A 25,494-nucleotide genomic window follows, 5' to 3' on the forward strand; every position below is an offset into this window, starting at 1 on the left:
ATGGATGTGTTACAAATTAGCAATGCCACTGTATGCTATTCCATCTGTACCTTAGGTACATAAACCATAAATATTTTGCCAGCAAACTGATGGATAGCAAACTCTTTTGTGCCTTAGTTGTTAACAGCTGAAGTATTTCCATTGCATACTATCCATGGTAGTGTTAAAATCTGCTGACCTCATTAAACCAGCCACGCATAGGCTTTATTTATTTACAGCATCACAACTACCATATATACCTCCCCTGCATGCACATGCACCTTGGTGCTACCAACCTTACAGGCATACAGGCACTCAGGCACAGAACACAGGATGCATGCAGCAATAGCAAAGCAAACAGAGCACTTTAATAAATTTTTTTAACGAGATGTGTTGGCTTTTAAGATCCATATTTAGCAGGCAGAATGCAGGCAAGCAAGAAGCTTAGGTATTCACTTGTGCTCGGTGCTGTGGTCTCCAGCATCACTAGTCTCCCATTTGCGATCTTCTTGGAAGTTGCAATTTCAGCTGCTTGCACTCTGGTCAGTTTCTTACAGTTCGCCACTGCAAGCCTTTAAAGGGTATGGATGGTCACTTTTTGCACATCCTCTCCTTTAGCTTGGGTTCATGTAATGAAAAGGATTGATGGTATTAATTCACTTGGCATTCTTACTTTCTGGTAACTGTGCCGGTGCCTGTTTTTTCTTTGACACCAGTTCTGATCACTGGGTGTGTGTGTCATTGGGTATGTGCTACTCTAGGTATGTGCCACTGGGTGTACGCCACTTTTCAGTCATCTTTGACGCTAACTTCCGTCACTGGTTATGTGCTACCGGGTATGTGCTGCCTTTCAGTGACAAAACAATGTCTAACTTTTCTCCAATGGGTATGAGTGAAGAATTCGGCAATTCAGTGCGTCACTACATTGCTTCAACGCTAATTTCGGTAATGAAGACATTCATCGTGAGATGGGTTCTCCCAGAACCCATCGTGAGATGGGTTCTGCCAGAACTTTTGCAACTGATAATATATGGTGAAATTGGTAATTTTTTTGCTACAGGCAGGTTATATTTCTGAAAATTCATTTAGAAACTCTGGTAGGACGACATAGCACAGTAGCTTGGATTAAGGTCAGCACAAGCACAGAGCAGCAGCTGAGCTGTTGTCGTCACCTTCGAGACACAAAGCACTCGTAATGGTGTATTGCGGTGCAGTGCTGCAATATGGCGCAGGCAAGCAGGAAAGAGATGCAAGGCAGGAACCAAAGAAGCAGCTGATGTGCTGCACACCCATTGGTCTGCTAGCAGTACTGGCAGCAACCAACAGCTCACTGCGATATCACTTTAATACAAAAACAGTGTTCACTATATGCTAATTATGTTGCAAACACTTTAGGTACAAAATAAATGATCCCTGTAGCTTTTTGTGTTTTAAAGCACTCTCCTTTTGAGTCTTGTTCAAACTTGCCATTTCGTAAATGTTGCTTACTCTATCATGCACAATAAGAAAAAAGTGTTGCTTTATGATGGGCATGCTTTGAAAAGAGGGATTTGAATGGCTCCAACTTTTCCTGCAGTGTGCATCTGGTGTGATGACAACCATAGTGACCGATGTCAAAGGCATTGCTGACATTGTTCCTGTGGACATTGTAGCCAACCTGTTGATTGTGGTTGCTTGCCAAACTGCAGCTAAAAGGTGATTTACGTTACCCATTATTTAAGCTTAGTGTAGAAGTAAGTACTGTAAAAATTACTGTAGACATTGTGAACTAAACCTTGGTGTCATATCATGTTCGCACTTCATCACTCAAGCTGCTGGCATTTCCAAATCTTCTGATCTTTGAGAGAAAGATTAGCTTTAATAGAATACTGTCGTAAGCCTTGTGTCCCTGTCCACTCGTTCACATGCACCTCCTTCCTTGCCCCCAAATAACGCAAGGCCCATCAGTGAATGTTCAGACTAAAAAGATGGTATTAATGATTAAACATTGTGCATTACACACGTAAAAAGGAAGAAACATGGGAAGTTTAGGTGAGCCTGCTTGCTTTTAAAGAGCCCCTTATCAGGTTTCATTGCAAATTTTATTATACACTCGGAAGGTGTAGGGCATCAGCTAGGCAGTGTCCTTCCGCAATAATTTTTCAGATTGGTGCATTATTAGAGTAGATTGGTGAAATTGAAATATTCTGTTGACGTGCTGCCAGGAGGAAAGCTGCACAACCAATGCTGATATTGTCCCCTTCTGTGCCTTAACTAGTGTCCACCAGTGACTTCCCTGTTTTCTTCCACAACAGAGCCAAGAGACGGCCTCATGTTGACTATACGCCTACATCGCTGTTAATTTTTTTTGCTGCATGGTGCACTCCCAGTTGTGGTTACAGGTTCTGCATCGGACAATTTATAGAGGCCTTGTGCTATAATTGGTGACATTGCAGGCAGCGTGTTTTGCGTAGAGGCATTTGTGCATGTAATATCTGTGCCACAAGGGCAAAAAAAACGACATTCGTTCGTTATTGTCTTAACTTTCGTAATGACATTTTTTTCGGTGGAGCTGCAACACGTCCAAATATAATGCCATTTGATGTGGTGGTGTCGACGAGGGCATCTTCTGAAGTGAGCAATCTTAAAGCATCAAATAAAAAGTAAATATGCATTTACAAGTTTACTTTGAACCTTCATGAATAGTGAATCATAAAAGCGAGCATACTATAGCGCTATTAGCTTCAGTTCGTTGCCGTCCTTTACAACGTTGCAACGGACCATAGTAACTTCAGTCATTCAAAGTCAAATCCAAAGTTCAAAGTCAAAGTGACGCTATGCCCGCCGAAGCCATTCCAATGCTGCCCTGACCAAGTTTACCAAGTACAACTCCTTGCAGGAGTGTTGTAGTTGAAAGCTATGCATAAATTATTTTTTATATGGTAGACTGTTTCATGTACATCAGTTGTAATGCACTATGCAAGCTATGGACTCGAGGGCTTGCATTTCTCAGTCAAATGAGTTCTTGTGAATGCACTAGGTAATGAATGACATTAAGGCAAATGAAATTAGGTTTGTCCATGTGGCATCACCCAAATGACATTAAAATTTAAGGCATTAGCGAATTAATGTCATTTTCTGTGCACGGGTGGCACGGGTATGACCTTGTCTCTGTCTGGAAGCAAAGCTCCCTTGAGAGGAGTGTGTGGGCTTCTGTCTGAAAATTTCAACTATTTTCATGCCAAGGTGCCACCTGATACTTTGTAGACACGATTGCCATTGAAAGATCCATGTGCTGTGTTTGTCTGTTTGCAATATTCAAACATGGTGAAGGACCCTCTAAGTTTAGTCACTTACGGTCGGGCCCCTATCAAATCTTGTACAGTAAAGGCTCATTAATTTGGATCTCATGGGACTGGGAAAAATATCCGAATTATGCGAATGCTGAATTAACAAATTAAGAGGAAAAACAACATTAATATCAAGTTGGACAAGCATACCTTTATTTACTGAAGTATTTTGCAATAGTTGTCTGCTTTTTCGCGCAGATTCCAGCTGACATCACAATTTTTCTTTACTCTTCCAAGTGTCCAACAGCCCGCAGACTGTCAGGAGTGCTCAGGAAAATGTCCTCCAATATTAAAAGTGCCTCCGTGACTTCCCGTGAGGTGCGATGACGTCGTGGCTGCACCTCCTCACATGACTCTTTGTCTGAATCATGGTCTTCCCAGGCGCCCGTGACATCATTAATAATTTCATTGGTCAGGGGACCAGTCGTGGCAGCACAATCGTCAATCGCGACGTAGTCCTGAAGGGTCACATCTGTGGGAAGGACAGCATCGAAAGTCAGGCAGTCATAATCAGGGGACTCGGCTGACACTTTGTCGGCTACAGCCGCATGCTCATGCCTCGCAAAACTGCTGTGCCGAAAACAGTTGGCTATGACTTGCGGAGGTGTATTTTTTCATACGTGAGCAATGATGTACACTGTGCTGAGTAAGGCCACTTCATACAGCTTTCCAACTTCTGAGCATAAGATCATTCGCTGTAGCAGGCTCTTTCGGTACTTCGACTTCACGTAATGAATGATACCCTGGTCCATCGACTGAAGGGCACATGTAGTGTTGGGCACCAAAAAAATCACTTTGACACTCTTCAGCTCGACTGTACAGTTATGTGCACTGCAGCTCTTAACAACCATAATTATCTTGCAGTCCTTAGACGTGAAGTGCCAGTGTAACTGCTGCAGCCAGCCTTGAAATATGTCCAAAGTCATTGAAGCCTTCCTAAGAAGTTCGCTCTGCACTCGACAGGAAGGCTTTTGATGTTTTTAAAGCAATGTGGCTTATGTGCCTTCCCAATGACAAGTGGCAAGTGCTCCGTGCCAGTCATATTGACGGCAAAAAGCACTGTTATCCTCTGCTTACACTTCTTGCCACCAATGGATTGGTCCCCTTTGAAAGTCACTGTCTTGTCGGGCAGAGCTCTGAAAAATAGAGCTGTTTCATCTGCATTGAACACGTCACTTGGTTCGTATGCAATGATGTGCTCAAGCAGCTTCGCATTTTTCCACTGGGTGGTCATGCTTTCATCAACGCTGGCCTTTTCGCCGCACACACTTCTGAAGACAAGTTCGTGTCTCTCCCAAAGCCTCACAAGCCACCCTTCTGAAGCACTGAATGATTCAATGTTCATCATTGCAGCGTACTTCTCACCTTGTGCCATGATGAGAGGTCTGCTTAAAGGCAGATGCGCGTTGCGACAAGCGGTAACCCACTGGAGCAAAGCTTCTTTGAGCTGGGGATGAGCTGCGGTTTGCAACCACTTTCTTGATGCATGAAACTTCTCGCTTTCGAAGGCTTGAAGAATCTTAATTTTTCACGTACGTTTCCAATGTGCTCCGCTTCACATTGTACTGGGTCATAATGTGCTGTCGCGATTCGCCGTTCTTCAAAGCCATCAAAATTTCTACCTTAGTCGCCAAGTTCTTGGCTTCGTACTTCTGCTGCTTTGCCGGTGTTGCCATCACTGTAGCGCACGATGGTGGTGGCATGCAAAACACGGTCACAACGAAAAAAGAAAACTCCGAAAGAAGAGATGATGCCGACTCGACAACACAAGGGAAAATGGTGTCGAAGGCGCAGTAGAGTGAAGAAAGAAGACACCGATGTTCGGTGACGATGTGATCGCCCCCACTAATTGATGACAATGGCGATGCCTCTCAGGTTTCGGTTTCACTCCAGTGGTGCCAGCGCTGCTTTACCACACTTTTGTGTAGAGGCAGCCGTCAGCATTAGTCTGAATTAAGTGGTGCGGGGCCGAATTATGACAAATTAACAAAGGTTTGGTCCCATAGACTAACATGCCTTTTGGCCGGGGCCAATAGGGCGATCCAAATTATCAGAATTTCCAAATTAACGAGTGTCGAATTAACGAGCTTTTACTGTATAATGAAGTTGTACTTGCTTTGGGGATACAGGACGTTTGTGCGAGTCAGTGTACATTCATGATTGGAAAATTGTGAAGGCCCCTGAACAGAAAAGGAAGTTACGGTACATGGTACTAATTAGGAACTTCTACATACTCCTTCTCGACTAGCAGCTACAACTACTCTTAGTTGCATGTGAGGGAGGTGGGTTCTATTTTATTTACTTGCCTAGTTCTCTGAAGTTCCTTGTTGCATTGGTAGACAGCACATTTTGTTGATGTCACCCTAAAGAAGCTCAGTTTTAGCCTTCGGCTATGCACAACACCAGCTGTCTGCCTGAATTGCTGTCCCTTGAGGTGTGTGGTTTGTGGCTGCAAGTCTTTAAAATTCTTTAGGGCACGGCAGAGAGAGTTGGAAGCAGCCACGGAGAAGCACTGGGAAACTGTCGAGGCTCAACCACCGGCCGTGTACAACTGCGTCACAGGCTCGCTGAACAAGCTGGTAGTGGGGGATGTAAAACGGTACCTTGCCAAGTTCCTGCCTCAGTACCCATTCCAAGATACCCTGAGTTGCCCCCGTGTGGATATGACATCTAGCCGCCTTTACCAATCCATCATGGTGTTCTTCCGAAATTACCTGCCGGCTCTCGCTGTGGACCTATTGAGCCGTTGCACAGGCCGGAGACCACGGTAAGCATACTGGCAGACCTGTGCCATTATTTAGCATGGCCTATGTTTGTCTCTATATTGAAACTTATTTGTGTTCACATATTCTGACATAAAACAAATGATGGCCTGTCTGATAATGGGTCATGTTATGGCACTTTCAGTCTGGTACTCATTTTACAATTTGAGATGTAATAACTTGCTGAAATCATTCAAGAAAGAAGAGGTATACCCAGAGAGGAGGAGGTGGGTGCTTCTGTAACACACTGCAGAGAACCACTCCCATGTGATTGTGATCCGCCGGGGAGAGATTTGTTGCAGGACATTTCAGCTGGTGGTGGCAGCAGCTAGTCACTCAGAACAGTGCACCTCCTCTTTTTTGACATTTATTTCTGCAGAAAGACATTTGCATTTACTGTGTGATTTTGCACTAAGAGATCATTTAGCATGCAAAAATAAAAATGTAGCGCACGCTGAAGCTTTGCCTTTAAGAATGGAATGCGATAGCGTTCAAACATCCCTAATCGCTTTTCACACTTCCAGGCAACTGCAGTGTATGTAACCGTAATGGTTACTGGGAAACGCTTGTAGCGAATGCCATGCACGAAGGCAGGGCTTTCGGTAGAAACACTGCCTCTTGCATGGGCCGCGATGTGACGGAGGCAAGTGCCATCTGGAATTGTTGTAAGGAAATTGGTGTGCCGTTCTGTGGCCTCCAAGATATTCATGCGCCGGCGCACGCAAGTGGCGGACACTGTGGCCCGTTTATGAATGGTAAAAATGCTGGAAAAGGGGTTTCTTTTGAGTTTTCCCGTAGCAGAATCATGTTTTCTCGTATAGCCAAATAACAATCCGAGAACTATCATGTCTGTAGGTTGTGTGTAACTTGTAGTTTAAGATTTTTCAGCGTATTTTAGCTTGAGAAATTAAATTAGTTCAGTAACTTCCTTGCGCCACATGGAGGGCCTGGATATGGGTGGTTCCAAAATCTTTTTGCTGATACGTTTGACACTGGATGCCAGACGCAGACGTGGGACATCGGACAATGACACCGATGCCGGATTTCCTGTGACACAGGGCCCTTAACACTATTGCGTTAATACTGGCAAACGGAGGCCTGAGAGAGTACATGAGATTATAATAAACATGGTGGTGCAGGATCTTCGGGGCACCTAATGGGCATTGGGGGATCCTAGCTGGGACTAGTCCAGGTTCCAGCTTCAGTGTCCCTGTGGCCTCTTTGGTTTCCTGGAGGCACTGGAGACATATTTACTTGCACTGTCAGCTTGATTTGCACATGGCGCAAATGAAGGAAGGGGCTCGCCGACTAGAACACTCTGCAAAGAACCACTCCTGATTTGGTGGGATAGGGTGATGATTACGATGTCATCATCAGCAGGACAGTAACTAGCACAATCTAGTAGCGGCTCGCGGAAACTAACCAGTGCTCAAGTGTGGCTTCTGAGGTGGCAGTGGCACACCGTTGCAATATCAGAGGCCATGCAAGCACGCTTAGTGTAACTATTTTGGGCTCTACAGGATCTACAGTAGGGGTGTAGCGCCTGCCTTGCAAAAAGGCAGGTACCCTGAAATGAGGTACAATAAAACAAATTAATTTAGGTTTCACTGACTGAAAAAGATGTCTGAAATAACTGAATTCCGAATTATCGAGAGTACCAAAAGAACAATAAAAAAATGCCTAATACGGGGACGGAAGTGCTGCACCAGAACACTAATTTCGAACGAAGTTGCCAAATTTAGCAGCATGTGATGATTCAGTGGCAACCACACAGCCCATAGACATATGTTCGCTAGCACGTGTGTTGCTGCAATCCAAGCCTAAGCAATCCGTTTCAGCATCAGCGTCTTTGGAGTGTGAGTTCCTTTGGTGGCATAATTGTAACTAGGCAACAAAAAAATGAAAACAGTTTTGTGTTTTACAATGCATTACGAATGTTTTCTAGAAGTGCTATACATTTGCGTATATGTAGATGACTTGAACTGGCACTCATTTCATAGGGCAGTCGGAATGAATAAGGTTGTGCAGTCTTCTTAGTGTGTAGCTCATCAGTTTCATTACACATTTCAGCACTTGATATTGCGCCCTATTGGTACATCTGCGTTGATTAAGGGTGACTGTTGTGCGTGTGATGTTGTAAATCTATTTCACATGTGCACCACATCCACTTACCGGTATGATAGTGTGTCAGGCCAACAAATGATCTGCTTGCTTTCATGAAAAATGGCAAATGCAATCGTCATTCAAGTTTGCACTGAGGCTACACTATGTTCTGCCAGGCCACACCACACAAAATCAGGCTCTTGCCACCGCGAAACTCAAGCCAAGAGTGTAAGGTTTCATATTTAGTCAACCTTGGTGGCCAAGTTGTGGTCGTAATTGAATGTTCAGCGAAACCACAAACCTCTGTAATAGCATTCGCGACAATGATGTTCATGATGCACCTTGTGCAAATCGAGCCCAAAAATTTTAATAAGCCATTGTTCAGTGCTCGAAATATTGGTAGCCATTTTACACTGGCTTTATGACGCCTGTGGCGGAAGTGTGAATAATCAAGTATAATTGAACTTGTTAAAAGTATTGGTTGACGACACAGGCCGGAAAGCCGGTGAAAATTTTTTACCCTTTGTTGCTTTCAAAACATCTTAGAGCATTCTCTAGGCAACCATGTGAAATACTAGAAAACGTGCAATGACCAGTACGTCACTTCACATTTATTCTGTGGAATTCTAGTCTTGACCGAAGGTCGCTGAGAATGAAAAAATACCAGAGGGCACTGCGCGGACAGCTTTCACTGTACCTTGGTGGGTGTAGTTCATGGTAGCCACTGTGAATATTTCTCATTCATTATGCATGAATACATTTAAAACTGAATTTATAAGCTTGCCTAATTGATAAGATGTCAATAAAAAGTTGTGGATGAGGTTGACAAATGGCCGATAATGGCATTAAAAAAAAAGAAAACTAGGATTTGTGGCGACGTTTCTTTAACGAGAAATGAAAGCCTGAAAAGAAAATGGAAAAGAAAAAGAAATGCTGTGATCATGACAATGCTTGTGCACATCAAGAATTGCACCACTCTTTACGCAAATCTCGTCAAACAGTGGCACTGGGAACGAGCTGTCGCACTTCCTTCTCCCCGTGTCAGCACTTTTTAGCATACATCTTCGTTCCCTATCACATGCGAAATAGCACCATCTCGTAAGGGTTCGCTTTTTGAACTGTCACAAAACTATGACCTAGGGTTGCACATTCGTGATGTATGCAATGCACTGATGACGTATGTTTGTCCAAGACCATTTATATTGCTGGTGTGGGGACATGTGGCCATGTGGACAAAAAAAAAAACAGGCCTTTTTTTTTTTTTTGTCTGAAAAAAGAAAGGACCATACAAGACCTAGGTTGCTATAGGGTGTTTTTTGAGCGACACCAAATTTTTTATAGATTACTTATGGCAGATGGCACGGTTCTAACCCTTGATCTAAATTACTCGAAGAGGTGGCCATTAATTCTATGAGAAATGAATGTTCAATTGAATAATCAACATAATTATGCCACTTAACTTTTTAATTAATTACCCTACGCCACATATTTCAACCTACGAGTTATAGCTGCCGAGTTTGCACGGCTTGTCCACTTGGAACGAATTCTCTGGACAGCACCAGTTACAAGATCTTAATTTTCGAAATGCATTAACGAAATGCATTGGTGTTCACTTGCGGGCTTCAACAGTGGTTTCTTAAAGTAGCTGGAACGCCAATGCATTTCGTCAGGCACTTATATTTCGGAAATGGTGCTGTTCAGAGAATTTGTTCCAAGTGGATACACCTTGTGAACTCGCCAACTATAATTAGTTGATTTAAATATGCGCAGTAAAGTAATTGATTAAAATGTTAATTAACACAATTATGTTAATTGTTCAAATTAAAACTTTTATTTCTCGCAGAAGTAATGGCCACCTCATACAGTAATTGAAATCAAGGGTTAGAATTGTGCTATCCGCCATAGGCAATCTAAAAAATGTGGTGCAGCTAAACAAAACCCCCTATATGCTGTTATCGGTCATTTCTTGATGTATTCCACAACCTTTGCTTTGGCACCTTATTGAATAAGCAAGGTAATAAATGTTCATTAAATATAAATCTTAGCTTATTTGTTTATACATATTTATACAAGTACCTACAGCACCACAAAGACATTATTGCAGGGGGGACAATTGAAGGAAAATGAACATGTGACAAAAACTTAAAACAACTAAGCACAGGTGGTAAAAGTAACAGAATACGTAACATCAATGAGTCAGCTCGATGGCAAAACGGTCTTCAGTGAACTGCGCTGCAAAATTGCAACACAGAAATGGAAAGGGTACACTATCACATGAAGCGCAATGCCCGCCAAATGATATAAAAAAAACGGGATGATATTATACTACGGCAGACTGCGTGACAATAAAGACAAACTCTGAACACGTTTTACATTCACCAACGCTCTTGGGAAGCCTATTAGCATGTGGAAAAAATGAATTACGGTAGACATCAGTACGACAGCGCATTTAAAGAACTTTTAGCTCATGATCACATTGTTTAGAGATGAAGTGGGGAGGGAAAATGTACAAGTTCTTATTTATTCCTGCGAGATCAGAGTAAATTCTGAAAAAAAGTTCTAATTTTGCAGTTAATTGGCGGTGTGCTAGTGTTTTCTAACCAAGGTCCTCTTTAACTAATGTAATACTGCTATGGAAGTTATAATTACCAGAAACAAATCTTACAGCATGGTTTTGGACGCGTTCAAGCTTGTGGGGTCTCCTCTCCCGTACTCTTGGGACAAAGGAACGACAGTACAGTAGTGCAAACAATCACAAGGGCATTTATTGCACCTTTCATAGATCAATGCCTGCTAGCCGAGTTGCTATCCACAAAACATGCCGATGGGCGCGCGACAAATCTAGAAGTCCGACCCACCGCGACCGGAAAACGAGCGAATATGTTCGCCCCATGCTGGATCCCAACGCCTGGTCGTTCGCGCGTACTGTCACGCGAATGGTGGCGCATTCCAAGGCGGCCACGCGAGGCGGTCTCGCAGAAGCATGGGTCGGCGGCGCGCGGGATGTCCACGCCGTTCGCCGACCCGCTGGGGAAGAGCCAGCCCGTCCTCCCCTGCGCCCCCAAGTAACCCTGCCGTGAGGTGGCGTTAGCAACGCAACACTCGCGCCATCTCTCGCACTGCGCCCCAACCACATCGACCGCCGCGGGCATCACGCAGGCCACGCGGCGAAGCCGGATTACAGGAGACGCGCCATGCGGGAAAAACATATCAGGGGACGCGCGAGAATCGCGCATCCCCACATCCCCCCAACCTTAAATCACCACATATTCCGGCGAGACATGTCCCACGGTCTAACATCAACGCAACAGTGGCCGCGCCCAGGAAATGTCCACACGTTGTCCATAGCATGCGAGCCGACATTGTCCCTGGCTACACCGCTGGCGTCCGCCGGTCACAGCAGCAGCTTTGCGACCCGACGGCACGATCCCAGGTCAGGACTCCGGAGACGACGACGCAGTAGTCGGTACGAGCAAGCGTCGCTCGCGCCGACGCTCCCTGCTGGCAAGAGCCGCCGTAGCTGTCGGTGACCGCCGGCTCTTTTGTCCGCCGCCGAGGGTTGTGAGCTGGATACAGGAGGCCGCCGAAGTCGCCGCGTCGAACTGGCCACAGCATCACCAACGCCCGGGGTGGCTCGATTGTAGTCCGGAGCAGCAGCGCAGACGATGTGCAGGTGACAGCAAGCCAGGGTTGACTCCAATCACGCTGCGTACACTCAACACACTCGGCAAACACTAAAGTAGTGCAAGGGAGAGGAATTATGCATGCGCATCGCCCACGTGGTACGATGTTCAACTCGGCTAGCAAAAGATCGGGCAGCTACTCGGATGCTAAGTTCATGTGAACGAAGCTCGCTTCTTCCTTGAGCCGAATGAGTAATTTCAATTCGTGCGAGGCGAAATAGAATGAAGGAAGCAAATTGCAACCCCTCAACGCCACGGTCCACCAGGTTGTGTCCCTCCACGTGCGACGGGCAGCTTCGTAAAACCTTAGGCCTAAAGCGTCGCTACCCTGACAACAGCCGGCATCCAAAAACAACACCCAAAATGAGCGCAAAACAGGCAGCCGCGAGGAGACGTCAGCTCTGTGGGGTGGTCCTACACCGCTCGGTGCACACAGCATCCGAGTTGACGGCGCCCACCGTCCCAGACGGTGTCGGAGCGCCCGGTGCCAGGCCGCAATACCAGTCAGCCCGTAGTGGCACCCGTGGCCCGCGGCCACCCGGCTCCCAGAGCCGCGACTTCATCCGAGTCAAAGAGATAGAAGAAGCTATATACATAAAAAATTCGGACCACCCACGAGGCTTCCGTACTCACTCGTTTCAGGCTTGCCACGGCTCCGCGGGCGCTCAGCCTCGCTCTCCCAGGATGCAGACCACGTGGCTAAACACTTGCGAAAAGGCTTAGCATGTTGATATGTTCAAACACACTACAGCTACCATCACCTCGCTCAAGAAAGCACGCCGCCGACGCTAGCCATCAAAATCCACGCTAGGCCTACGCTTCGGTTCAAACAAAGGTCTCGAACGAAGCAAACTTAAAGCTATCGTCCGATGCCCCAAGAGTCCCACGTTGGGCAGCCAGATGTGGGGGTTCCACTCTGTACTCTTGGGACAAAGGAACGACAGTACAGCAGTGCAAACAATCACAAGGGCATTTATTGCACCTTTTATAGATCAATGCCTGCTAGCCGAGTTGCTATCCACAAAACATGCCGATGGGCGCGCGACAAATCTAGAAGTCCGACCCACCGCGACCGGAAAACGAGCGAATATGTTCGCCCCATGCTGGATCCCAACGCCTGGTCGTTCGCGCGTACTGTCACGCGAATGGTGGCGCATTCCAAGGCGGCCACGCGAGGCGGTCTCGCAGAAGCATGGGTCGGCGGCGCGCGGGATGTCCACGCCGTTCGCCGACCCGCCGGGGAAGAGCCAGCCCGTCTTCCCCTGCGCCCCCAAGTAACCCTGCCGTGAGGTGGCGTTAGCAACGCAACACTCGCGCCATCTCTCGCACTGCGCCCCAACCACATCGACCGCCGTGGGCATCACGCAGGCCACGCGGCGAAGCCGGATTACAGGAGACGCGCCATGCGGGAAAAACATATCAGGGGACGCGCGAGAATCGCGCATCCCCACAAGCTTTTTTATAAGTTAAGAGCTTTGAGGGTCCCATACCTGGTACCTGCCTGAACAAAAGAATAAAGAAAAAATCGACTAGCCTAATGCGAGACTATGAATGGAAAGCCCTCGGTTATTATTTTTTCTTGGGCACATTTAGTTGGCACATCCGGTATGTAATATTATGGTGGTTTCTGAGAAACCTGTATGGGCTTCCTTGTAGCTTCTTGCTACCTACAGTCATTTTTCCCTGTCATGAGTTTTGCCCACCTTGCAGGCTTCACCAGGAACTGATTTGTCGTAACCTAATAGTGTTCTACAAAGTTAAATGAGGAACAACTTTTCTTCGTATGCCTGTATTTCACTCATGTTGACCTTTACCAAGCTGCTCCAAAATGTGTTTATTGCTCCAAAACGGGCAATTCATGCTCCAAACCTGCTCCAAAGTGCAAAATTTGCTGCTCCCAGAGCTGCTCCAAAGCTTCCTTGGGCTCTTCCATCCCTGTTAACACATCAGCCCGGTTTTTATTTACCGAATGGATTAGCAAATTCTGTCTCTACTTTGCACAAAAGCAGTTTGAAAGCTGAAATTCTCATCTCATGACTGATTAGTGGTTGCAGTGGCGAAGGCGTCACGGAGTCTTTTGCATTGCTGCCATGGCATGAAACCTGTTGTCTTTTATCTTCATCTAAGACATGCTTTTGCTACTGCACACATCTTCATTGTGATGTAGCCAGTGGATTTGATGCCAGTGTGTGGGCTGCAGTATCGGTTATGCATTGCACCCTGTCAGAACAAAACTATTCCTTGCTGTAATCGCTGCAAACAAAACCATGGTCGCAATCGATGCAATCATGGATGGATTGCGACCATGTAATTCTAAAGGCTTGGAGCTGCACGCATTGAGTCAAAATAAAACTGTTTGCTGCATCTGCTGTGGATGAAACCATGATCACTGTCAACGCCACGATCATGAATGCTAACTACACAGTTCTGAAGGTGCGCGGCCAACATGCACTCAATCAAAAAACAACTGCTTCCCACAACCACTGTGGATGAAACCACTGTTGCCATCAGTGCAGTCACTTATGGTGACTATGTGGCTCTGAAAGGCATGCAGCCAACGCACGTACAGAGTCAAAACGAAACTACTTATAGGCACAAATGCTCCAGGCGGAACCATGGTTGCTATTGACATGATCACTGATGGCGACCACGCGGTGCTAAAGGCTCACGCCCAACATGGTGTCGTGGGCAAGCTGCAAACACAAGAATAACGACCATAAAGACAAACATGAAGCCCGCATTCTTGTCATTTTCCACTGATGAATGGCGATGCAGACTCCGCCAATTCGTTTTCGGTTGAGAACTAGCACCCCTCTTGCTCGGACATTGCACATTCGCGGCGCTCTATGCGTGCTGCGCTCCGAGGTTTGTCCAAATTAACTAGTGTGCAGCCAAATATGTACAAGTTAACGACAGTTTTATGCCATTAAATACTAATGCATACGGTGTTATCCGATTTTCTGGATTGAGGGAGGTCGAATTAATGAGGTTTTACTGTGTCTACTTATGATGATCTGTCAGCTGTAATTACCTTATTCAAGTTATACAGTCACAGGCTACCTGAGCTCATGCTGCTGATGTGAATGGGGTCACAAGTACTTGCAAGTTAACATTCCTGGAAACTGCTAATTGTAGCATGATACCATTATTTTCTAAGAGCCCTGCGGGGTATATGAACCACCTGGACAGTCTCCAAAACATCAGCTTGCAGCATTCAATCATTTCATTGAAGAAATGGCTTATTGGTACTGGCTGCATTGGCCTTGCGTTTTACATATTTTTCATGGAAGTCCAGATATGACAACTGCTTCCCACGTAATTATGTTTGCTATAAGTGGGCTGTACTGTCATGGATATTGTGCTTTTTTTTTTTTTGAGCATAGAAGCTGGTTGGTCAGCTTAGAGTGACACTTAGTTGTAAGATGTGCCTTAAATGGGTCCTCTTATTTTGTGCCAGCATGGTACGGTTCCTGGAGCAGTCCAAGAGTGCCATGGAAGCAGTGAGGTTCTTCACCACGCAGACGTGGGACTTCTCGTCCAACAACATGCTGCTACTCCACAGTAGGCTGTCGCCCTTCGATAGGCAGGTCAGCAAACACCTCATACCAGTACATCTCTTTTGTGTGATTTCTAATTTTGAACTTTTTTTTTTGCTTGTCTTCATCTTGCTGCGCAGAGAAAGGGACAGTGACTTATTTCTTTTTCATTTACATTGCACCCTTTCGCTCTCAGCAATATTGAGGCGGTTCATGTTGGTATTTTTAATTAACAATTACAGAAAGTTTGTAAGTCTAAAAAAATCAAGGGGCCATGTCATTTGTGAAGATAGCCTTTCATGTGCCTTTGCTGAATTCTGGAATGGACCTATAGTGCATTTTTGATAGGGAAATAGCATTCACAGCATGTACACTTTGAAACTTGCTTTTACGTCTCTAATCATTTTCTATGGAATTGGCGCCCCCTGTATTCTATATTAGCCCAGAAAAGGCACTGCTTTTTATTTTTGGATGCTTGGTAATGGTGTGCCCCTGATGGTAAGATGGAGTCTTAAAATTTGGTTTGATCAGGTTTAAACAGTTGCCGTAATTTGCTTATGTTACTGGTAATGTGAATGAATCTGTGGGAACCGACTCTCTCTGCTTTTTGTTTCATATCTAATTTCGAATTTTCTGATTGCAGACATTTGACATAGACATTCGGAAGATTAACTGGGAGAGCTATTGGGAAAACTATCTTCTCGGTGTGAGACGCTACCTGTTTAAACAAGACCCTTCGACCATCCCAGAGTCTCGAAAACGACTGAAACGGTAGGTTAAATTTGATGTCAGTTTTATTTTACTCCTGTGAGAATTTTATGTGCATCGCTTCTTTTGAATCCATTCTTGCTAACTCCTCTGTTTGACCAGTGGCATTTCCTCCCCAGAGCCACTTGTCTCGTCTGCTGTCATTGCAGCTCTCATTGCAATTTTCATTCCCAATCTGCTTACTCATACTACTCTAGACCCTTTTTATTGAGGGTGCTGCTATTTCAAGAAAACAGTGCCTTCTATTATCTGGCACCATGCTGGTATGTGGGATCGTGCTAAAGCGCGCACCGTGAATATGCTGCTGACGATGAGTGGCAAGTTTTTGCATTTTCCTGAGAGGCGTCAACAAGTTTGGGGATAGGGAAACTTCTTAGTGTGTCGTCACTAAGCTTTTAGCTTAGAAATAGCCTCATTATCAAACGGTGGCGGGCCTAGAGGCGCTTCCACAGCTCTGCCCGCGATCGAAGTAGGAGGCAAGTCAAGTCTGAACATTGTCTATACGTGACATACGTGCAACGTATTAATATTGTATGAGTAGCCTTGAACTCTACTAAGGTGTCACTCAGGTTACAACAATCGGGGGCATCTCTGTGTGCCATGCGGTGTGGCGCACCAACGTACATCCCAATACAGGTAACTGCAAAGCTCCCAGGAAACATGATTAGATAGCCTTCGTGCTCCTAAAATTTTCGCGGTGTGGTTTTCTAAGCATTGTTTACCTGGCACCCTGGAATGGCTTTACACAATAAGGAACTGCAAAATAACTAAACCGGAAGAGCCGTCAACATGGATAAAGCAGCTGAATAACAGTGGCCACAAATATGCCAGAACCAACTTGACACACGTGATGCTTTGAAAGAATGTGCACTCCTACGTCTTGTGCAAGGGCACCTCACCGACTCGAGAGGGGCTGCAAAACTAACAACTGCACTTTGAAACAGCAACCTTATTTTCTGAAGTAATACAGTGCGCAACGCGTGGCATCGGCCCCATACAACTTGCTGGCGAGAATCGTATACACGGGAGAATCCGTGTGAATTAGGAGTAGCGGGCACATGTTAGAGAATGAAAGGAACACCTTCATTTTCTTAGTTGGCACGTACTGTTTTCGTGGTACATACTAGGTCAATTTCCGCCAGACCGTTAGTTACCAAGCATGATAATCTTAGAAGACATTTGAACAGAATAACTTTAATGTGCGTGCATGAAGAAATAGTTGACTTTGGTCATTTGCAATGGTTGACCGACTCTAATATGCACCTTTCGTTCATATCCCAGTTTTTTCATAAGTGCCGAGTTCTTTGCCGTGCGCTCACTGGAAACAAAATATTCTGAACATACATGTGACTAATCTGATGGTATTAAGTCTTTTCTGTTTATGCTGGCAATACAAAGCAGACTCTTGTCTGCAACTGCAGTGGCGGAGTCCACGAAGTCGCCACGGCTGAAGAAGCGCTTCACGTTTGCTTCCGAAAGTTATTTTTGCAGCTGAATACAGCGCAGTGGTAGCCCGTTGATGTTAAGTCATCTGACATTGCAGCAAGCACAGACGGAACACGTTAGAATCACACTAGTTCACAATGAAACTACTATTTTTCCAAGCTGCCAGTGGGAGAAAAGATGATCCGCACATACCTGTGCGAGAAGGAGAGCGGTACAGCACGCTGGATCGAGGTTGCGTTCCTCTTCGCCGATAAAACGGCCTATATATATATGTTTTCATAGGGTGAGGAAGAAGGGCCGTGTTGCGAGCTTTTCCCTTCTCTGACTTGTGCGAGCTGGAGCGGCGGTGCTTGAATATATTGCTGAAGCTTGCTGCAGAAAAATTTGCTGATGTTTTAGCTCATTCTCCAATAAATATCCATGATGTCAGTTCATAAAAGGACTTTGGGAAACCACTGTGTAGCCTTTCACTGCAGCAGTAACTACAGTGTGTGGAAATTTCTTGTGGCTGCGCTAACATGAGACGTGTATCACCAGCCACGGTTTGTTTGCTGTTATGGCTGTATCAGTTTCCACTCGACAAAAAGCTATTTTCTCTCTTAATTGCCAACGTGAATTGGAATTTCTTCTGATCGCTTGGCGTAGGAACTAAAACATAAGAGTGCTCGTGTATGACCAACCTAATGCAAACCTGAAACATTCTAAGGGTCAGTCATTCTAAAATAAATACGTCAGCCACCGGCACCGTTCTCACGTGTTTCAAGTGCATAGTACACTAGAAATTACTAGGCTATGTCTATGTCAGGCTCCTATATGAGGCCAATGGCATTGCTAAATACAGCAGCTAATACATGTGGTTTGTAAACCAGCATAATACATTTAATCTCAGTGCTTCCGCGTTGCCTTTGTGCCTTGTAAAGCAGTAACAGGCAAATTGAATGGTATGAAAAGACTGCGACGGTTATTTGCGAGGATACAATTTCTGTAAAACGATTGAGCGCGTCCTAGAGGGCAGGACAAACAATACTGAACAGAAAAAACGGTTTTCATCTTCTTGCGACTCAACTATTGTTCACGTCTACAAAATGCGAAGCATCGCGTGGATCATTGCAGCACAAGATGCCGACACGCGTCAGGCTGGTGGTGCTCCCGCGGCCTGAGATGCTTTTGTTGTTTTCCTATTGCGTGGTGTTCTAAGACGGCAACGGGAAACCGAAACAAAATCGAACCGGGAGGCGACACCGCATGCCGCCAAAGCAAAATGTGAAGCCCACATCATGCTGCCTGCAGCAGGGAATAGCAGTGCGTTTGGATTATTGCCTATTAAAAGTGTGCAGTACGCTACCAGTGGCACTACACACCATGCGCTGTAAAACAGGTAGGCGAAAATGCTCAGCGCAATCGATTTGGCAGCGATAGCTGTGAATGCGGCGTGCGACGACTCGGGTGGAGATTTGCTGGTATTGGAATCAGAAATTGTGCGCGCTTCGCGCCTTTTCTTGTTCACATGGGATCTAGTGGCGGAAAATATATACGATCGCAGTCTGCGGCAAGGAACTGCAGTGCATTGGGGTTGTCGCCTATTAAAAGCGTGCACCATGCTTCCAACGGTATCACTTGCTGTGAAACAGATAGGCGAAGATGCTTATCGCAATAACATTGGCGATAATAGCTGTGAATGCCATGTGCAACAAGCCCGTAGATGATTTGCTGGTACTGAAGTGAGAAACTGAGCGCATGCCAGTGTTTTCACGTGATGGGCAGGCGAGTATTGCGGTGAAGCTGCTGTTCTCGATAGCGCGTGCCTCGCACATTTCCTTGTTTACGTTGGATCTAGCGGCTAGAAAACATATCATACAACTGCACTTCGGCGATGTACTGAACGTTGGTGCCGAAAAATCGTTTTTCCCAGAATGTGTCAACAAGGTTCTACTGTATTAAAATCACATATAAAGAGACTGTTATAGTAAGGTTTTAAATACATGGTGTTCAATGACAAGAAGTTATGAAAATACTTTCATTTTATTTACATTCATTATATCTAAGCTTACCTGTAATGCTTCACCTGCATAAGGCTGCTGTATTGAGGCGAAGCTGACTTTCAGGAACCTGCATTATGCAACACGCTGTGATTTCTGAGCTTCGAAGCCAGTGGCAAGTATTACAAAGGCGCAGTCGGTGTCATTGCTGACAGCAGCGAATTGTTTCAGTGAAAAGCATGGCATTGAACAGCATGAAGCTTAGTAGTGAACATCGGAAGTAGCTAGGCATAGCATTGCTGCAGTGGTGGCTATGGTTGCTAGCAGGGGTGCTATAACTTAAAGCTATTCCAAACTTTTCTATTCCAATCCTGCAATCAGCCCTATGCGATTGGTTAAAAACCATTCCCACTTCACCTAGCTGTCACGGGACGTCACGAAAACCGTGATAGCTCCTCATCTGATATGATATGTGCACACTGATTATGCACGATTTGACCAAACAAAAGCAAAATAGTTATTTCTGATTCAATGCCTTTTTGCCATTAGCCCTCAGCTATTGGTTAAAGGCTTTCGGGCTGCACCCACTTCACCTGCCTGTCAGGCGACTTCACAAAACCACAAGAGCTCACCTCGTCAAAATGGCGTGTACACGTTAAAAATGCATTAATATGCTGAGCAAAACTGAGTTTTCTTCTGGATAGCCGCATGCTGCCTCGTTTGAAAGGAATAAATGATGGCTGCCGCCAATTGCACAGGCACTGGCTACTCGCACCTACCGAAAAGCATGGGTTTATTTGCGTATAATAAAACTTTTTGCGTGGCCGCATAACGTTTTTGAGCATTTTCGGCACGTTTACGACTTCGTTCTGCCAACTCTTCTTTGCTGAGGATCCATTTCAGCAGCATTCTTCACCTTCCGTTGCATGCTGCTGCGATTTTCGACCAGCCACCGCGAGTTAATAAGGGAAAGCAGACCAGTCACTGACACCGGCACCACTCTCTTCGTCTGATTATCAATTTTCAGTGCAGTGGCTTGGCTCCATCAAACCCCTCTCCACTTGAGCGTGCTCCTCGGCTCTTGTCAGCCAATTAGATAAGACAAGCCGCTCAGCGTAGGCAATGTTATTCATTTTTGAAGCAAACAAAAGTGACCTCCTATGAACGAGGAGAGTGTTTGATTGGTCTGTTCATACAACCCTGCGAGTAACCGCCCGATGCTTGTGCCTGCGGTTACGTAAATTTGACGTCAGGAGATTGGAATAAAAACATTTTAGAATAGTTTTATGTTATAGGGCCCCAGATCTGTGTGCGAGAGAGCGGTTTGAGGCGGTGGCTTCGATTAATGCCATTGTGGCATTAATCAGAGGTTACACTGATAATATAGGCAGACCAAACTGAGTAAAATAGCCTTTTATATCCGAAAATATGTTCTATGCAGATTTTTTGTAACGGTCATAGACTGTATATGACTCATTGATCCTTCCAACGTAATCGCTGGTGTTTGCATAAGTTCTAGAATGTACACCGCTAATCTCGCCTCATGCAATCTGATTACACAAGGCTCAGCAGTAGCATAAACTACAAATAGAACTAGTGGTAACATTCGAGAAACTTCCGATACAGAAAGGCACATCTGAGGCTGGCCATAACTGTGAACAATTAGTCGGTGCAAGATGGTTCACCAGGAAAGATAAATACAGGGTGTCTACCAACTGGGAAAACCAGGAATTCTAATTCTCAAGGAATTTGAATAGTCTGGAAATACTCAGGGAAAACTCAGGGAATTTTTGCTTCTATCAGGGAAAATTAGCTGTACATTTATTGAAAGGGAATGAAAGTCATGTTAAGGCTGGCTCCAGTAACAGACGAATCGCAACGAATTGTCGTTGACGTCGTGCCATCAGCACAAGGTATTGCCAGACACGTTAACGACCGATTTTCCAGAAGCCCAATATTTCGGACATGCCCGATAATTCGTACAGCTTCGCGGCACCACCACGTACTCTATAGAGTCAATGTATATTGCCCTGACTGCAGGTCTGAAATGGAATTAATCAAAGCTGCCACCACCGCTATTTCGACTGTCTCGCCGCCTCAAACCCGTGCTCTCGCACGCCGATCCGCTGGCAGCCGTAGCCACCACTGCACAAAGTCAGTGTGGCTTTAGGGAAGGCCGATCTACAACCCACCATCTTGTGCGCATCAAAGCAAACATTCACGATGCCTTTGTACATAAACAATCCTTCTTATCTGTGTTTCTCGATATGGTAAAGGCGTACAAATTTGGCAATACGGAATACTGTGCGGCCTGTCAGCGCTAGGCATCCACGGCAATGTGTTAAACATTATAGAAAGCTACCTACACAACCGTACATTCCAGGTGAAAGTAGGTGATGCAGTGTTGCGTGCATTCATACAGGAAACTGGGGTACCCCAGGGTTGTGTGCTCAGTTACACACTCTTTGTCGTTAAAATGAACACTCTTCGTACATCATTACCACCAGCTATTTCTTTTTCCGTTTATGTAGGCTACACACAAATAGGTTTCAAATCCTGCAACCTTACAGTGTCTGAGAGATAGGTACAGCAGGGCTTAAACAAGGTGTGCAAGTGGGCAGACAAAAATAGATTTAAAATCAACTCCCACGAAAGTTCTTGTGTTCTCTTTACAAGCAAGAGAAGCCAGGTTCCTGATCCTTTTGCAGAACTGCGTGGACAACAAATACCTGTCAACAAAGAGCACAAATTTCTGGGTGTTATACTTGACTCCAGGTTTACTTTTATTTAACACATGAAATATCTTAAAGCAAAATGCCTAAAACCAATGAACTTACTTAAAATCCTATCTCACACAACATGGGGTAGTGACAGGAAGTGTTTATTGAATCTTTACAGGAGCCTAGTTTGATCACGATTGGACTATGGTACTGTGGTATATCACTCTGTCGCCCCGAGAGCGCTAAAAATGTTAGGTCCTGTCCACCATCTGGGTATCAGCCTGGCCACTGGCGCATTTAGAACAAGCCCTGTCGAAAGTCTGTACATAGTCAAATGAGTGGTCACTCCATTTTTAGAGAACATGCATCAGCTTCACCTATTTTCTCAAAGTGCAGTCTAATAAGGAACATCCATGTTCCACAAACGTTGAAAACTTGACACAGGCAACACTTTTTCGTAATAGACCTTCTATGACACTACCTTTCTCGCTGCATGTGAGAGAACTTAGCAAAGAAATGGGTGTCCCAATTCTCGAACATTGCCTAATGCTGCCAGCTAAGTTATTACCGCCCTGGGAGTGACAGGTGACAGAATGTAATGTGTCCTTTGTAGAGGTCGCAAACCATGCTCCTGAGCTCAAAATCGCTATGCATTTCTGTGAACTTCAGTTGAAGTACTCCTGGTCCGAATTATACACAGACGCGTCAGCCACATGCTGGCATATCTTACGCTGCCGTTGGTCCCTCTTTTCCTAATCTGATGTATTGAACCCCCTAACAAATATCTTCACTGCAGAAGCCTATGCAATACTGTCTGCAGTAAAACACAAGGAAATTAAAACTTGAGAGTAATAACATTCACAGACTCGTTAAGTCTTGTAAAAGCATTAATGTGTTTACAAAAGCATACAAATCCTGTTTTTATTGAACTTTACTCACTCTTGTGCAACATTTAATTATCGCATAGACAAGTAGTAATATGCCGGGTTCCTGGCCATAGAGGAATCGAGGGTAAATTACCAAATCAATAGCATCGTAAGGTGTTCTGCTGCTGCCCCTGCCACAGACATGAAGCCTTTCCTACGAAACAGACTGTGAAGCCACTGGCAACGCTTGTGAGATGCTGAAACGAGCAGTAAGGTTCACTTGATTAAGCCAAAGTTAGTTCTCTGCCCCCCAGCTATGAAAACACGAACACAGATATCCTATTCACTTGGCTCAGAATAAGACACACATTTGGCACTTGTAACTTTCTCCTCACTGGTAACGAGCCTCCAGTCTGTGGTAGATGTGGTGACAGGCTGACCGTCCTCCACATCTTCCTGGAGTGTCGGGAAGCCAAAAGAGAGAGGAAGAAACACTTTCCTCTTGCATACCGCTACAGTCAAATCTCAATATAACGAACCACGCGGGATTGCCTAAAATAGTTAGTTATTTTGAAATATTGTTGTGATGGAAAAACCTGCGTTTATAAGCCAGTGGACAAACCTAGAAATAAAAATGATGTACCTTGGCAGTAGACGCATTTGCATATAAGCATACTCTCAAATAAACATGTTTCACTCACTTCAAAGCTGCTTTATGTGAAGAAATCTGATTTTTTTTTTCTGGCGCGTGCAGCACGCATGACCGATTAGGAATGCGTCTACATCTTCCACTTTGCGCAATACCTCATCAGGTACATCATTGCATCGATTGATGAAAGTGTTCCTGTGCACTAAAACATCAATGTTCGACACGATTTCATCTTCTGTGTTTGGTGACGTACAGTAGTCTTCCTTCATGTCATCATTGTCACTGGAGACGTCGCGAACGCCGTTAACAATCTCTTTGATTGTCAGGTCCGCCGCTGTTAGGGCTGCGCTGTCATTCTCTACGTAGTCGTGGAAGGAAGAGAGGGGGAGCAGCAGTTCTGCAACCTCAGTCCACAGGTCTCCTGGGTTGTTGTTGGTCACTTACAGGTCATCTTCAAGTTGCACAGGCGCATACGTTCAAGTTCCACCAAGCTCCTGTGAGCACTTCCGCTGCCTGACAAATATTGATTGCAGTTAGCTGCTTTAGGCGGAGGTTGATAATCAACCGCTGCACAAGGTGCTTACAAAATTGTTTTCACATTTCTCATAATTCCCTGGTCTAGGAGTTGCAACAAGGACGTATTGTTTGGCAGCAGAAACTCCAAGCGAACGTGCGTCAAGTAAACATTCACAGTGTAAGCAGAGCAGTTGTCGACAAACAGTAGAATTCTTCGGTCATCGTGTTTGATGAGCCAATCAAAAAATAGTTTTTTAGGCTTGTAGTGCAGCTCAGAAAGAGCAAAAAGGAATTGTGGCAGGGGTAATGAAAAGTAACGGAGAAGAGGGTGAGCGCTAACTTCCCTGCCATCTTACCGTTCCCACCTTCCTTTTTGCTTGTTCTGAGCTGCGCTACAAGCCTAAAACAGTCATGACATACCAACTCGCCCAAACTGCTATGCTCAATCGGAAAGGAGTTCTCTGGTCATCCAGACTTGTTTGTTGGCACTGTAGTCGTATGGTAACGACATGACGTTTTTCATGCAGCGAGGCTTTGCATACTTGCCGATGACGAGCGCTTCAATTTTCTTCGTGCCTATTGCATTGCAGCAGAGCAGGACTGTCACACGAAGATGCGACTTCTTCCCTCCTTTGTACTGCTGTCCTTAGAAGTGCATCGTCCGGTCTGGCAGGAGCTGATAAAAACATGCGTTCTCATTCGCGCTGAAAATGTTGTCTTTAGAGTATGATTCAGCCACCTCTAGAAAATGGTCATTTCGCCAGGAATCCGCACCTTCTCTGTCAGCAGCCTTTTCCTCACCCGAGACTACCTGCCAAGTTATTTCGTTCCTTCGGCAGAAACGAAAAAGCCAACCTGCACTGGTGTCAAGCCCAGTTATTTGAAGTGCATCGGCAAATTCGTGGGCTTGTTCTTGGAGCATTGGGCCAGAAACAGGAACGTATTGCAGTCTGGCATGTTTGAACCACATGAGAACAGCTTGGTCCACATTTTGAGTTTCCCAGCTGCAGCCATTTCCTCGTAGGAGCGAGTTTTGATTCCCGGTGAAGCGTGACAATCTTGTCTTGGTCTTTCAAAATGGTCACGACGGTCGATGGAGCAATGCCGCGCTGCCTGCACACATGGATTTGCTTTTTCCCTGCGTTGATTTCCTGCAAT

The 25,494-nt window shown here is 45.2% G+C and overlaps 1 protein-coding gene across 1 annotated transcript in view; it reads left to right on the forward strand.

Annotated features, from left to right (window-relative positions):
- Nucleotides 1-25,494, forward strand: part of LOC142578791 (fatty acyl-CoA reductase 1-like) — a 61,090-nt gene that overhangs the window by 20,921 nt on the left and 14,675 nt on the right. Inside the window, exons 9-12 of the mRNA XM_075688367.1 lie at nucleotides 1,556-1,674; nucleotides 5,782-6,075; nucleotides 15,314-15,443; nucleotides 16,036-16,163. Coding sequence (XP_075544482.1) covers nucleotides 1,556-1,674; nucleotides 5,782-6,075; nucleotides 15,314-15,443; nucleotides 16,036-16,163 — 671 coding nt within the window. The remainder of the gene's footprint in view (nucleotides 1-1,555; nucleotides 1,675-5,781; nucleotides 6,076-15,313; nucleotides 15,444-16,035; nucleotides 16,164-25,494) is intronic.

Source organism: Dermacentor variabilis, chromosome 4 (assembly GCF_050947875.1).
Source record: "Dermacentor variabilis isolate Ectoservices chromosome 4, ASM5094787v1, whole genome shotgun sequence".
Classification (NCBI taxonomy): Eukaryota; Metazoa; Arthropoda; class Arachnida; order Ixodida; family Ixodidae; genus Dermacentor; species Dermacentor variabilis.